This window comes from Hippocampus guttulatus, chromosome 8, assembly GCF_054856545.1.
Source record: "Hippocampus guttulatus isolate MCC_2025c chromosome 8, RoL_Hgut_1.0, whole genome shotgun sequence".
NCBI lineage: Eukaryota > Metazoa > Chordata > Actinopteri > Syngnathiformes > Syngnathidae > Hippocampus > Hippocampus guttulatus.
In genome coordinates, this window is record NC_141268.1 from 7,939,232 (window position 1) to 7,954,545 (window position 15,314).

The following is a 15,314-nucleotide window of genomic DNA, read 5'->3' on the forward strand; positions in this document are numbered from 1 at the left end:
AAAATAAAAATGAAATGCTCTCACACAGCTGTCTATGGATTCTCATCATTCATCCAAAAGATGCCGTTCGAAAGAACAACTTGTTCCCGAACGTCACAACACGAACATAAGATCTCATTTGGATGTCGACATGTAAATTACTTTCATTGCCAATTAAATCCAGACAATGGCACTACAGTTGAATGACAACTGAGCTGTTGATGGGTTAGAGCAGTGGTTCTTAACCTTCTTAAGGGGTGTTCACACGGCAAGATTTGGTCCGGTGCTACGCCGGGGCTGCCCCAGTAGAGCGTTCACACGTGCAAATTAGCTCCGGCGTAGCCCCGGAAAACAGCTTACACCGGACCAAATTTGATCCACCTCAGGGAGGTGGTTTAAAAATTTGCTCCAGAGCAAAAGCTCGTTTGCGAAGCAGCACCGGGGTAAATCTGCACGTGTGAACGCAACTGGGTTAAATTTGCTCCAGAGCAAATGCTTGTGAAGAGTTTACGTACGGCGAGAATGCGTTGCTTTCGTGCTCTGTCGGATTCCGTCATGTGTTTGTTTAATAACGACACAAGACTTGGCTGGTAACATCTTTCCTTTTGTAGGAGACTGGACTGTCTCAGAGTTGTTTGTGTAGTTTGTTCCTTTGTTGTGTGTTCACAACCCCCCACCCCCCATAGAATTTATTTTGTGATTTCCTCTCTTGAGTTTCTGTTTGGCGCATTACGTATTTGCTTTTCTGAGTGTCATTGAAGTCATCGTTGATTTACGTTTTCGGGGGCGGTCACTCTCGAGCAGAAGGCACGGAGACCGAGAAGGAGAAGGACGTTTTGCTCCGCTGCAGAAACTGCCGTGTGAACGCAAGTGGGGCTGCACCGACACGCTCAGCGGCTTTGTACGTGTGAACGCTCCACACAATTTGCTGCGGTGCAAAATATATCGCAACAAAATACATCGGTGCAGCGCCGGAGCAAATGTGTGCCATGTGAACACCCCTTTAGAGGTACCGAACCCAACCGGTTAATATGCACATTGACCAAACCCTTCATTCGTGAAAAATATTCATTCATTCATTTTCCGATCCGCTTTCATCCTCACAAGGGCCGTGGGGGGTGCTGGAGCCGATCACAGCCGTCTTCAGGCAGGAAGTGTGGGACACCCTAAACCGGTTGCCAGCCAATCGCAGTCGTGAAAAATAAATAAATATATATTTTTAAGATTTCAAGTTGTACAGGTTTATCTAGATGAATCCAAATGAACATTTTAGAAATGTTTTCATGGGATTTAAAAGTCTCTCAAGTGACATTTTTGTTGCCTGTCTTACCTGCATGGGTGTTGACTGGTAGACGTCATCGCCGCCAGAGTCCACCAAGTCTTCCTCGTCCAGTGTGGCTCTCTTGTATGATGACATCTGAAAAGTCAGATGCATAAGAGAGTCCCTGAGTGCCTCCATGCTGCTTCTTCAATCCCCTTTGGCTGTCTACTCCATGGCCGCGTTTGCGGGTTCGGGTTTCGCCCCGGCGTTCATTGCAAGTGAACGATCAGGTTGGGCCGGTCTGCATGCACTGCTACCAGTATTTCAAAGGCATTCCCTGCCAACTCCCATGGCAGCTGACACCGTACGTCACAAGACTAACACCTCCCCATAAAAACTTGAGTTCTCCTCTTTTACAGCTTCCTGGTTGCACCTGGTGCGAGGGAATACAGAACCATTGGAAAAACAGGACGAAGCGGTGACTGCGACTTGTGTGTCTGCGCACATTCCCAGAAAGTTTTGGGCAGACAAAGGCCACACCTCGTCTCTTTTCCATAGGACAAGACACTCTGAGAAGGAGGTGCCCTGGGAAGCGTGTTCCCCTCCCATGGCATGCTTACTCCATCACCACGGTAACCGACACCTGATAGTGTCTGGGGCGGCCTTGTCTCCTCTTTAAAGCGTCATCGCCAGCCCTCTCTGATGTCTCTTTTTCTTTCCAGTTCAAACTTTCATCCATTTTCGAATCCGCTTATCCTCACAGGGGTCGTGGGTGTACTGGAGCCTATCCCAGCTGTCTTTGGGCAGTAGGCGGGGGACACCCTGAACTAGTTGCCAGCCAATAGCAGGGCACACATAGATAAACAAACATCCGTGCTCACACTCACATAGGGACAATTTATAGTCCATTAACCTGCTATGTATGTTTTCAGAATGTGGGAGTAAAACGGAATACCCGTAGAAAACCCACGTGGGCACGGGGAGAACATGCAAACTGCACACCGGAAGGCCAGACCCGGAATCAAACTCAACAAATAAAAGCCTTCTATAAAACTTACAATGAAGGAAACACATGCTGTATGTATGTAGGAGACTGGACTGTCTCAGAATTGTTTATGTCATTCATTCCTTTGTTGTGTGTTCACAAACGCCCCCATAGAATTTATTTTGTGATTTCCTCGCTTGATTTTCTGTTTTGGTGCATTATTTTCGCTTTTCTTAGTGTCATTAATTTCCGTTTTTCGGAGGCTGTCTTTGAACGCCTCTCGAGTCGAACGAGAAGAGAGAAGGCACGGAGTCGGACGCAGACGTGTCTGTGTTTGTCGAGACTGTTAAAAGCATAAATAAAGTGTACGTTTTTAAAAAAACCAGCTCCTTTTTTCGGAGCTGCAACATGTATCTATATCTACATAAACTATATTAGCCTACTATCAAAATGACTAAGTTTGCTACAATTACATGATGAGCCTTCATGATTCATTTTTTTTTCCCGTGCAGTGCATTCTGTAGAGCAGAGGTGCCCAACCTTTTTTGACCGAAGATCTACTTTTTGTTCAACCAACCTACCGCAATCGACCCGCGCATACACAACACACTTACAGACGCATGCCTACCTACCTTTGTCGAGATCTGACACGGAGGCATGGGACACACTTTTGCAGCGTTTTTGACTATCGTAGCTACGATTTTTAAAAGTGCTTTTCACGGCCCTCCAGATTCTCTTTGCCATGCCGTTTTTTTTTTACATTTTATTTTATTTTTTTATTTTTTGCAACAGCCACCTGCCTTGCATCCCGCCCTGCTAATAGAAACGCGTGTCGCAGGCTATGATGCAAATCTTCGTTGACAGAAATGTTGAAATGTAATATTTATTCTACACATTTTTACAGCATTGGGAAACGTTACGAATGTTTGTGTCATGTTTTTACTCCAACAGAAACCATATTTAAAACAAAAAAATACATTTCCCTCCCACATCTTTTTCCATTTTCAAACATTTTTTATAAAGCTTCAGGGAGACCCTAGATGGCGCTAAAGAGCCGCATGCGGCTCTGGAGCCGCGTGTTGCCGACCCCCGCCCTAGGGTATGTAAACTCAGGTGCACAACTGTACATTAACAATATTCAGAGCTGCAAACAGTGATCAATAGGCCCTTGCACCGCCTTTTATGGTGAAGCCTCAAAATAGTGACAAAACCTTTACACCATTCTCTGCCCACAATACAGAGAAGCAATAAAAAGCTTCACAAATTACAATCACACATTACCTGCTTCCCATTGCCGCATATTTTGGGCAAATTCAATGGCTGGAATTTTTTACGAGGAACATGCATACTAGACAAGCAGATTTTTTTAATGGATTTCTAAAATGAGGAGCAATGTAAAAAAGAACAACTGGTACTTAAGCTGTTCCACTGTAAATGAATTCTGAGCCATCTCGTCCGGCTCACATCTAAATAAGCTCGTAATCCAGTAACCCGATATGTTTGCTACTTGACCCAGACAGCTACCCGAAAACCACAAATGCCATGCGCTCACACGTCCCTGATTTGTTGTACTTCACGACTTGTTTCTCATAAACCCAAGGGAACGGGCGGTCTTATCCCGCCGTTGGACATTCCAGGTAAAGAAAGAGAGTCATTTAACTAATTTCCTTGGAAAGATGATGCACGTACCAGTAACACCAGGTGGAAGGAGCTCAAAATATTCTTGATGGTAAAGGTTAATGTGGATGCGCCTCTGCAAAACAACAACAACTGCAATGCTTTTCACTTTGCAGCCAACCACGGAACCACACTGCATTAGCAGGGCATGAAAAGTTTATGGACGAAGACCATGTTGTTGTAAAATGCACATTCCTCAGGACAGGAACGTAGGCAGTTAACTACTGACTAACGCAGCCACCTTCCTTTGGTTTTACAAACAATGACAAGCACTTTGCTGAGGAATATATGCTGGTACAGAGAAAGACAACAAACAATATGAGACACTCAAATCAAACTACTTTTTCTACCACTTTGGGAGTAATCACAAGTGCCACGAACAGGACAGTTTTTTTTCCTTACGACTAAAATATTTTATTTAGAATGTTTAAAGTGAGGTGTTTTTTTGGTTTGATTGTTTTTCCGTGTTGTGGTTATCACATCTGCCTCACAGCAAGGAGAGATCTACTATCCTGCGGTGTGAGGTGTGTACAGGCAGTTTCCTCCCTAATCTGCTTGACAAACAGTGGGGGACGACAATCGGAAAAGTTAAACCTGTTCAACATTTATGTCAAAAATGCTTTCAAAAATGGCACTCATAAAAAAATACAAGGAGAAAAGCCTTCAATCCAGTTACCAGAAAAGCGAACAATTGGCCTAGCTTTTTTGATGACATATTTTATTTACAACGGCTCCCTCTTTTGTGTATTTTCCGGCAGTCGGGCATCATGCTGAATCTGCCAAGCTGGTATTGGTCCGACGACTGGAATTTGAATGTCGGGCCTTGCTTTGGCCCTCGATTTTGCCGTGTCAACGTAAGAAAAAAGAGGCTTACAGTATAGCTGACACACAAATGCACGCAAACAAATACACTGATTCTTTGTACAGGGAAAATCATTTAAGTAGCAGCACAATGTTGCCCTTAAAAATTTGTACATAGCAACAAGCCTCAGATTATTTCAAACGTTCAGCCAAAGGTCTCTCACACACACGCACGCATGCACACACGCACACACACACGCGAAGAACCACCCACAAGACAAACATCCATCCACTTTCCGATCCGCTTATCCTCACAAGGGTCGCGGGGGGTGCTGGAGCCTATCCCAGCTGAAGACAGCATTAAGTGGGGGACACCCTGAACCGGTTGTCAGCCAATCGCAGGGCACACAGAGACGAACAACCATCCACCTTCACACTCACACGTTGGGACAATTTAGAGTGTTTCATTAACCTGCCATGCATGTTCTTGTACAAACAGACGTCCATAAAGAGACACGAGTAAAAGACAATGTTAGTTTCACACCATGACAAGCGCGACAACACAAAATGACACACACACAGGCACACCATGTGCCACTGCACATGCAACATGAGCTAACTTGTTGGCTTTCCGATGCCGCATCACACTGGTGCTTGCTGTTTGTTTGTTCTCCCGTATGGAATGGACACAAAAAAACTGGGCCCATTACTCAACAGGCAAACACTCGCGCCAAGCCGGCTCTTGCACTTCACTGTTCACACGGTCGCGGTCGGCCTGCCTTCTCGAGAGCGAAAGATAGCGGCGCAGTCGTCTCAGGGTTTAGCTCCTGACCCCGGACGTCAACACTGCGCAGGAAAAGGTCACTTTTTTCCCCATCGCGCAGCAAAGACATTTCCTTTTCGGAGAGGAAAACACACTGATAATCATGGGAGTGCGGCTGCGGGCAAATAAAGCGAACTAAGCTGCTTTCCCATCAATATTAAAGCAAAAAAAAAAAAAAAAACGTTTATTTTTAGGAGCAGCATTGCGAGAGAAAACAGCTTGTATTGGCAGCCACGTGGTGATTAATGTGCATGCTGCAGGTCAGCAATTCTTTACATTCCTCTGTGCGTAGTTCAGGTAATGTATATGTGTTTGTGTGTGTGTGTGTGTGCCAGGGTTATAATAGTTTTGCAATTTAAATTACAGTATTTTATTTCAGTTTGTATGAATTAGTTTATAGAGCAGTTTTTTTGTTTGTGTTAATTGGCCATTTTTCAAAAATACTTAATAGTTTACATATACATATATATATAGAAGGAGGTTGCACATAACAGCAGTGCACAATGGCTGGTGACCCTGAGAGAGGAGCACAGCAACCTCGCTGAACAGAACCCAGTTACCATAACAGTGGCAGACATACAGGAAAGAGTCTCAGATATGAAGAACTGGACAGCACCTACTGGCTAAAGAAACTCACAGCACTCCATGAGCGCCTAGCAGCACAAATGAACCAGCTGCTGAGGGATGGGACTCACCCAGGATGGCTAACCGAAGGGCGAACGATCCTGATCATGAAGGATCCCTCAAAGGGTGCAGTCCCATCCAACTATTGGACAATAACCTGTCTCTCCACAACATGGAAGCTCATGTCAGGCATCATTGCGGCTCAGATAAGTGGACACATGGATCAATACATGAGCGAAGCACAGAAGGGCATTGGTAGAGATACCAGAGGAGCCAAACATCAGCTCCTGGTTGACAGAACAGTTGCACAAGACTGCAGGTCCCGACATACCAACCTGTGCACAGCCTGGATTGATTACAAGAAAGCCTATGACTCGATGCCACATATATGGATCACTGAATGCTTGGAGTTGTATAAGGTGAAAAGGACCCGAAGAGCCTTCGTTGCGAACTCGATGAGGATGTGGAAAACCACACTTGAAGCCAATGGCAAGCCACTTACCCAAGTGCCCATCAAATATGGCATATACCAAGGTGATGCACTCTCCCCACTGCTGTTCTGCATAGGACTGAACCCCCTAAGCCAAGTAATCACCAAGACAGGCTATGGATACCCCCGCAGAAATGGAGCTACGATCAGTCGCCTCCTCTAAATGGATGACATAAAGCTGTATGCTAAGAGCGAAAGGGACATAGACTCCCTGATCCACACAACCAGGATCTACAGCAGCGACATCGGGATGTCATTCGGGCTTGAGAAATGTAGTCGGATGGTGACTAAGAGAGGAAAGGTAGTCCGCACTGAAGGGGTCTCACTCCCTGAAGGAACAATAGCAGACATTGAGGACAGCTCCAATTACCTCGGTATACCACAAGCCAATGGGAACCTCGAACTGGCAACAAGGAAAGCGGCTGCGGCCAAATACCTCCAGCGAGTGAGGCAAGTCCTAAGAAGCCAGCTCAATGGCAAGAATAAGACCCGGGCAATAAACAGCTACGCCCTGCCAGTGATCAGATACCCTGCAGGAATAATAAGGTGGCCAAAGGAAGAGATTCAGACCACGGACGTTAAGACCCGAAAGCTCCTAACCATGCATGGGGGGGGGGGGGGGTTCCATCCCAAATCCAACACCCTGAGACTGTACGCAAGCCGAAAGGAAGGAGGACTAGTGAGTGTGAGAGCCACTGTCCAGGATGAAACATCCAAGCTCCATGAATACATCAAGGAGAAGGCTCCAAGGGATGACGTACTCAGAGAATGTCTCAGACAATGGGGAACAGAGGATGAGGTGCTGGAAGAGGGACCATCATGGGAGGACAAGCCCCTACACGGGATGTACCACCGGACCATAACTGAAGTGGCTGATCTCAAGAAGTCCTATCAGTGGCTAGAGAGGGCTGGCCTGAAGGACAGCGCGGAGGCACTCATCCTGGCTGCTCAGGAGCAGGCCCTGAGCACCAGAGCCATTGAGGCCCAGATATACCACACCAGACAAGACCCAAGGTGTAGCTTGTGCAAAGAGGCACCTGAGACGATCCAACACATAACTGCAGGGTGTAAGATGCTGACAGGGAAAGCCTACATGGAACGCCATAACCAGGTGGCTGGCATAGTCTACCGAAACATCTGTGCGGAGTATGGACTGGAAACCCCAAGGTTAAAATGGGAAACACCTCCGAAGGTGGTGGAGAATGACCGAGCGAAGATCCTGTGGGACTTCCAGATCCAGACTGACAAGATGGTAATGGCGAACCAACCAGATATCGTGATCATAGATAAAGGGCAGAGGAAAGCCGTTGTAGTGGATGTAGCGGTCCCAAGTGATGGAAACATTAGAAAGAAGGAACACGAGAAACTCGAGAAATACCAAGGGCTCAGAGAGGAGCTGGAGAGAGCCTGGAAGGTAAAGGTGACAGTCGTGGCTGTGGTGGTCGAAGCACTCGGGGCAGTGACCTCCAAACTAGATGAGTGGTTGCAACAGATCCCGGGAACAACATCGGACATCTCAGTCCAGAAAAGCGCAGTGCTGGGAACAGCAAGGATACTGCGCAGAGCCCTCAAGCTTCCTGGCCTCTGGTAGAGGACCCGAGCTCAATGGAGGACGGACACCCCCCGAGGGGTGAGACGAGGAATTTTATATTTAAATACTGATGAACCTCTCGTTATAAACTTTATTTTTTCCCTAATCCCGTTGAAATGTGAAACTTAAAATGTTCATCAAGGTAATATTTCCCTTTGAAATGAATGGAAAAGCAATTAATCCATTCCAGCCCTAAAATTAGGTTATACATACCTTTTTTTAACCAAAGTGTCATTAAATATAAATATACTGCATGATATTATTTACTGCTCATTAACCAGGGGAGGAGAAAAAGGGAACAGGAGTAGAGCTCCTCCATTTAGAAATAGTCTACTTTCATAATAACATGGAGAACATCTAATTCAAGTGTTTCTTATTATGTTTCTTTTCTAATTCATGGATTAATTTTGGCAGACAAATTCAGGGTATTCAATTATTGCCTCACTAATGCTATCAACAGCACCATGTTCCTACTGATCATCCTTGAGAGGTTCCTAAAGGTTGATTGGAGTTGACTCGAAATGATTTAGAAAGGCACACACCTGTCTATAAAAGGCCCCACAGGTGGCATGAAAGTCAAAGTAATTGTATGTAAAACTCAAAGATAGGTCGGAATCAAGGCACAAATCTGTGGAAGAAAACAGAAAATGTTCTACTGGTTAGAAGATTCCGATGAACATCGCGGCCTCCCTCATGCGTAAATAGAGGAGTTGCAAACCACCAGGACTCTTCCAAGAGCTGACCCCCCCATCTAAAAAGAGCAATCAGTGGAGAAGCGACTCAGTCAGGAGTGTGACCTAGAACATGATGGTCGCTCTGTCAGAGCTTCAGTGGTCATCTGTGGACACCAATCAGGCCAGTGTGTAGATTGGCTAAACGGGAGCCACTCCTTAGTAAGTGGGACATGGCGCCCCACTTAAGTTTGCCAAAAGGCAAATGAATGTTGAACTCTTTGGCAAGAATGCAAAACTTGATGTTCCAAAGCCTTCCCTACAGTGAAGCATGGTGAAGCATGAAATTGGGGATGATTTTCAACAGTACGAACTGTGAGACTGATCAGAACTGAGGCAAACAGGAATGCAGCAACATACAAAGATATCCTGGATGAGAAACATGTTTCAGAGTGATCGGGACTTCTGACTGGGGCGAAGGTTTACCTTCCAACAGGACAACGACCCTGAGCACACAGCCAAGACAAAGGAATGGCTTTTTGACAACTCTGTCAATGTCCTTAAGTGGTCCAGCCAGAGCCCAGACTACAATTCAACTACTGTAAATGTTTTGTCCTTACTTTACTCTGATCACTTGCGCTGAATGGAATCAGCCAAGGGATGCAGTCAGAACAGGAAATGCCGATAGTGAGCAGTAGGCACACTTCCTAATGAACGTCAGTCATGTTGGAATGTTACTTGGACTTCATGTTTAAATCAACGGTCCGAAAATGCTGCTCCACATTCCTTCCTTCCAGTAAGCGTACCGGGAGGACCGCCTGGCATGACACAACTGTCAGCCAGACAGTCACATACCCCGCAACCACGGCACAGGCCATCGGAGGGCACCGGGGCTATTGGTCGATTGCGAATGACGCAATTGGCAACCCTGTGTAACAGAACAAAATGTGAAAAAAGTGACAGGTGAATACGTTCCGGATGCACTGTACAGTTGAAATCAACCCTGAAAGCTTATGGATGATATGAATGGACAAAGACGAAAACGAAGGACATTGTCGCTAGAGCGAGTTTAGGTCGGATTGTAGTGACGGTTAGTTTCATAAATGGAAGATGTAGTTTCAGTTATTTTATGTTTAGTAAAACACATTTTTAGTTTGTTTTTTTCATTAACCAAAATGCGTTCTCACTTTGCGTTTCAGTTCTTCCGTGACCTTGGCATGTATGTGTTTGCCATGATCAAATATCAGCCGTGCCTTGCAAATTGATGTTGTTTATGACTGCTTGATTGTCTGTTCATAAATACCTCCCAACAGTCTCAGTTGTAACTTTAGAAAATGAAATAAACAATTACTGTTTAATTTAAAGTTTAGCTAAGGTCACTTCTCTGCTACCATAAGTGATGTTACACCCACTTTCAACCTCTAGCTGTCACACAGCAAGCAGGGGTCTCTCTTAATGCTGCATACAGTAGGCTATGCACAAAACGGGGCTTGAAAGATGCATTAAAAAAACCAAAACAAAACAAAACAAAAAAACTAACCCATCCAGATTGACATTTTAGAGACAAGAAATTTTGCGACACAGTTTGTGAATTGAAGCCAGATTGTATAATCATGCCTGTCCTATTTCACTAAATATCAAACGCTTAATGATTTTCCCCTCCGCCACTTTGTGGAAGATTTTATGTTGTTCATGTTTTGTCAGTACTTTGTTATTGATGCTGCTCATGCATTTGGAAGTGCTCCTCGGGGATAAAGTGTTTCGATTGCACAATCACATATTGGCGTGTGGCGTGCACAGTGGTGTGGGGGAGGGGCGGGGGTCCTCGAGCTGCTTCAGGCCTTTTCTACGAGTGCACAACAACCACTCCCAAATCCAGAGGAAGAAACGAAAGACATGTGAGATGACTACTTTCACTCGATCCACACTGGCTGGTGTTGAAAAATGTTCATTTAGAACGCTGACTACCAATAGCTGGCTGAACTGCCATGGAATAACAGTACTTCATTGGCTAGCAATCTCATCTGATTTGTGCCTCATTTAAAATGTATGAGTTATTGTCAAGAGGAAGATGATGAAACAGAAATGCAGACGATCTGAAGGCCAACATCAAAGCAACTTGGGCTAAAATAACACCTGAGCTGTTTACATGCCTGATCAAATGCCAGCTTGCTTGCTGCTGTCATGAATTTAACCCAAGCAGGCCCAACAAGTACTGAGGGCATATTACTTTAATACCAACATTTCTGTGTTGAAGATCCTTTTTCTCATCACATGAAATATTCTCATTTTTGGAATACTGTTTTTTTAATGTCTTTCTACCATAACCATCAAAAATGAAACCAATAAAGGTTTGAAATATTTCTCTTTGTGTGTTGTGAACTAATCAATTCATCCATCAATTTTCTGATCCGCTTATCCTTACAAGGGTCGCGAGCGTGCTAGAGCCTATCCCAGCTGTCTAAATGCTAAATGCTAGTTTTCAGCCGTCGTCCCAAGGCAGGTTTCTTAAAACATAAACATAAATTGTTTTGATGGCCACCAATATGCGCAATGAGATGGGCTGGCCGCCAATGCAAGATGTAGACTGCTTTTCTCAGCTAATTTTTGCAATCCCCCCTGCCCCCAACTTGGCTTCCTGTGCCCATAAAATGATCAGCTACTGGCTGGATGAAAAATACAGAACCACATACACACAATGTAGCATTTGTATTGCTGCCCTTCAAGTTAAATGCTTTTATTAACCGTAGCTTTTCAGATGGGTGCTTCCCTTTTTTGCAGCTTGGTATCATCAGACACCATGTGCAGCCATCAAATACCGTGAAGACTCAGTACAAAGGAACATCAGTTCCAAGACATGATAAATATAGTTAAACATTCAACTGCCTTCTAAAAAGCACACAAAAAAACTTTCCTCTGTTTACCAAGAGTGCTAATCTAAGATTCAAGACTTTAGCTCTGTTTCTTTGTTCCAGATTTCTGTCCTGTCCTGGACATTGTCTTGGGATTCAGGACTTGCGTGTTTCCATTGTGTCTTGAATCTCTCCGTTTCATAGAGAACAAGTATAGGTCATTTAAAAGCTGTATGACAAGGATGACAAAACATTTCCGCTTCTTTCCGAGCAACTGTTTAAAATGTGAAAAAACAACTTCTTTAAAAGGAGCGGGCTTCTTGCTGTTGCTTTCGGTGGCTTTCGAGTCATAACAGACACAAATGATAAGCGGTGCTTCCCGCTACACGGCTGTTTGTTGTGGCTCTTTGCCGCACACTCTCTAGACGCTTTGCTAATGAATAACTGTTGAGCAAACAAGTCACTCACAAGTCATATTGTGAATGTGTGTGTGTGTGTCGATTATAAGACCGATCACTCACGCTGAATGGGGGAACTTGTGCCATCCTGTTCTGTGTGGTAACAATATTTCCTGCACATGATACAGAACCATGAAGAGAATAAAAATAACAAACCACAGTGTGAAAACACTGTGACCTAGCTGAGAAATACACTGATTGATGACCCCCTTTTTCAAGTTTATCTGTCTGTCATAACACATATACAAACCCAGTTCCAATGAAGTTGGAACATTGTTTTAAACATAAATCAAAAAAGAATACAATGTTTTGCAAGTCATCTTCAACTTATATTTCATTGAATACACTAAAAAGACAAGATATTTAATGTTCAATCTGGTAAACAGTATTGTTTTTAGCAAATGATCATTAACTTAGATTTTCTGGCTGCAACACGTTCCAAAAAAGGTGGGACCGTGGCAAAAAGAATGCTCATCAATGCTTTTTGGAACATCCCACATGCGAACAGGCTAACTCGGAACAGGTGGGTGGAATGATTAAGTATTAAAAAAGCTTCCCTGAATTGCTCAGTCATTCACAAGCAAAGATGGGGTGAGGGTCACCTCCTCGTAAACAACCGTGTGAGAAAATAGTCAAACACTTTAGGACAATCCTCCTCATCATCCAACTGCAAGGAATTTAGGGATTTCATCATCTTTGGTCAAAAGGTTCAGAGAATCTGGAGGGATCACCGCATGTAAGCTGCAAGGCCGAAACCAACAATAAATGCCCGTGGCCTTCGGTGGCACTGCATCAAAAACCAGAATCAATGTGTGAAGGATTTCACCACATGGGCTCAGGAATACTTCAGAAAACCAATGTTAGTTAATACAGTTCGCCACTACATCCGTGAGTGTAACTTAAAACACAACTAATGCAAAGCAAAAATCATGACTCAACAACCCCCAGAAATGCTGCCCGCTTCTCTGGGCCCAAGATCATCTCAGATAGCCTGAGGCAAATTGTAAAGGTGTTCTGTGGTCTGATGAGTCCGGATTTCAAATTCTTTTTTTTAGAAACTGTGGGCGCCGTGTCCTCCAGGCCAAGGACAAAAAGAACCATCTGGACTGTTATGGACACAAAGTTCAAAAGCCAGCATCTGTGGTATGGGGTTGTGTTAGTGCCAATGGGACGGGTAAGTAAGTGAAACAACTGTGAAGGCACAATTAATGTTTAAAGAAATATACAGATTTTGGAGAAACATTCTGCCATCCAAATGTCTTTTTCATGGACGCCACTGCTCATTTCAGCAAGACAATGCCAAGTCACATTCTGCACGTGTTACTTCGTCTTAAAAGGGGGTACTAGACTGGCCTGCCTGCACAATACTGCCCTACGGTGGCCAAGGCGGAAGCCACCGGATGGAGGAAAATGTCTATGGACATTAAATGAATTCATGATGTCAGAAATACTTTAATTCAGTTTTTTTTAAACTTTACAGTATTTTAATACAGTGCATTATGGTTTAATGCTATTTTTCTTGTTAATCTAGTTTCAAAATATTGATGTTTATGTGGAGGCATTTTCAATTCTTTCAGTAGTAACCTACATTCGTAGGTTAAGACACTACTGTGTCACATAAAGACAGTTGATGGTTGAGCAATATGAATGGATGACTATTTTGATTTTCTACAACCTGTTTCTTCTTGAAAATATAAATATATTATGTCGTTCCAGTTTAAAATGCATGTCCCGTTTTTCAATAATTTTGTCCTCCAATTCTGGAATGAGCCATATATATTTTTGTCATTCGCACTATCAAGGTTGGTTTTCTGCAATGTAAATATAGTTCACATCAGCCCCCTTAAGTAAACACAGTTATAATGGGCACATCAGCACACCAATTCACTGTTTTACGTGAATTTTTACAAAAGGAATAGACGCTTTTCGAGACATAAATGAACATTCGCGGACACGTGATTTCACGTTAGCGCCCCCACCCCGGAAGTTGAAATCCGCGCAGTTCTGGAGTTTTTTCCATACGACAATTCTGAGAAAAGGTTGTCACATTTGTAACGACACACGAAGACAAAGAAAGTATCCTCACCTCGCCGTCAGATTGTCCACTGGTCTAACTCGGTCAGTGCGTCTTTTCTGGCCCGACGGAGGGGAGGTGGGGAGCAAATAGAGATCCAGCCCACCTCGCCATCCAATCCAAGACGCCTTTCCGCGCCGCGGCGTCAGAATCGTTCCCATATCTCTGGAAACGTCATACCGGAAGTGGTCGAGCATTATCGGGGAGAAGACACACCCGCTTATTTTGGGGGGATCAATCCATGTCTCTATCATGTGCACTGCCGTGGGTTCTCAACTGGATTAACACGTGCTGTTTATGTTAAGTCATTAAACGTTTGTCGACCCTGAGACGACGACATTTCTTCAGTTGAACTGCATTTATTAGTCTTTGAACGAAACACCTTTCTATCCGTTATCAACACCGCTTATCCCGAACAGGGTCGCGAAGGGGTGCTCGAGCCTATCCCAGCTGACGAAAGGCATACTACACCCTGAACTGGCCGTCAGTCAGTCTCCGGGCACATAGAGAGGCGAACAAACATTCATACCCACATTCACACCGTCACTAAGTGGGAATCGACTCCATATGCTGCCCGCACACAAGTCAGGCGAGGGTACCACGACAGCGTCAGTAACCTTACACGAAACATCCGCTATTTATTAATAATAGTAATGATATTTAAGAAAAAAACTTCTACTCCTATGAATAATAATAATAATGCTTCAAAAAAACACAATGATAACAATTACCAAATAAGAACAATGTAAGTGGATACGAGACATCACATTAGCCAAGTGATCAATCAGAAATTCTACTCCTTCACAGATTCGATAAAGGGGACCATACCGTTGAATATTTATGACCTTCATTTTTATTATTTCTATTTTTGTTTCATTTATTTATTTGTTTTGTGTGAATATTTTACAATCGATTTTTTAATTTCATATTTTGCCATATTTCATACTCTAGGATGTACTGTATTAGTTTAAAAATACATGTAAATGTACTTTTTTCTTTTTTCTTTGTACTGTATTATCTGATGTTAT

At 43.9% G+C, this 15,314-nt stretch overlaps 1 protein-coding gene across 2 annotated transcripts in view; it reads right to left on the minus strand.

Annotated features, from left to right (window-relative positions):
* The window catches only part of ece1 (endothelin converting enzyme 1), a 34,294-nt gene extending 19,861 nt beyond the window's left edge, over positions 1–14,433 (minus strand). The window contains exons 1-2 of one of the 2 annotated variants that reach the window (XM_086117906.1): positions 14,299–14,433; positions 1,310–1,396 (exon numbers count right to left, since the gene is read on the minus strand). In XM_086117906.1, the coding sequence (XP_085974032.1) occupies positions 1,310–1,396 (87 nt within the window). In that variant the 5' untranslated portion in view covers positions 14,299–14,433. Of the gene's footprint in view, positions 1–1,309; positions 2,600–14,298 lie in introns of those variants that run through there. The other variant, XM_086117905.1, reaches the window with a different exon arrangement.
* Between the last annotated feature and the right edge of the window lie 881 nt (positions 14,434–15,314).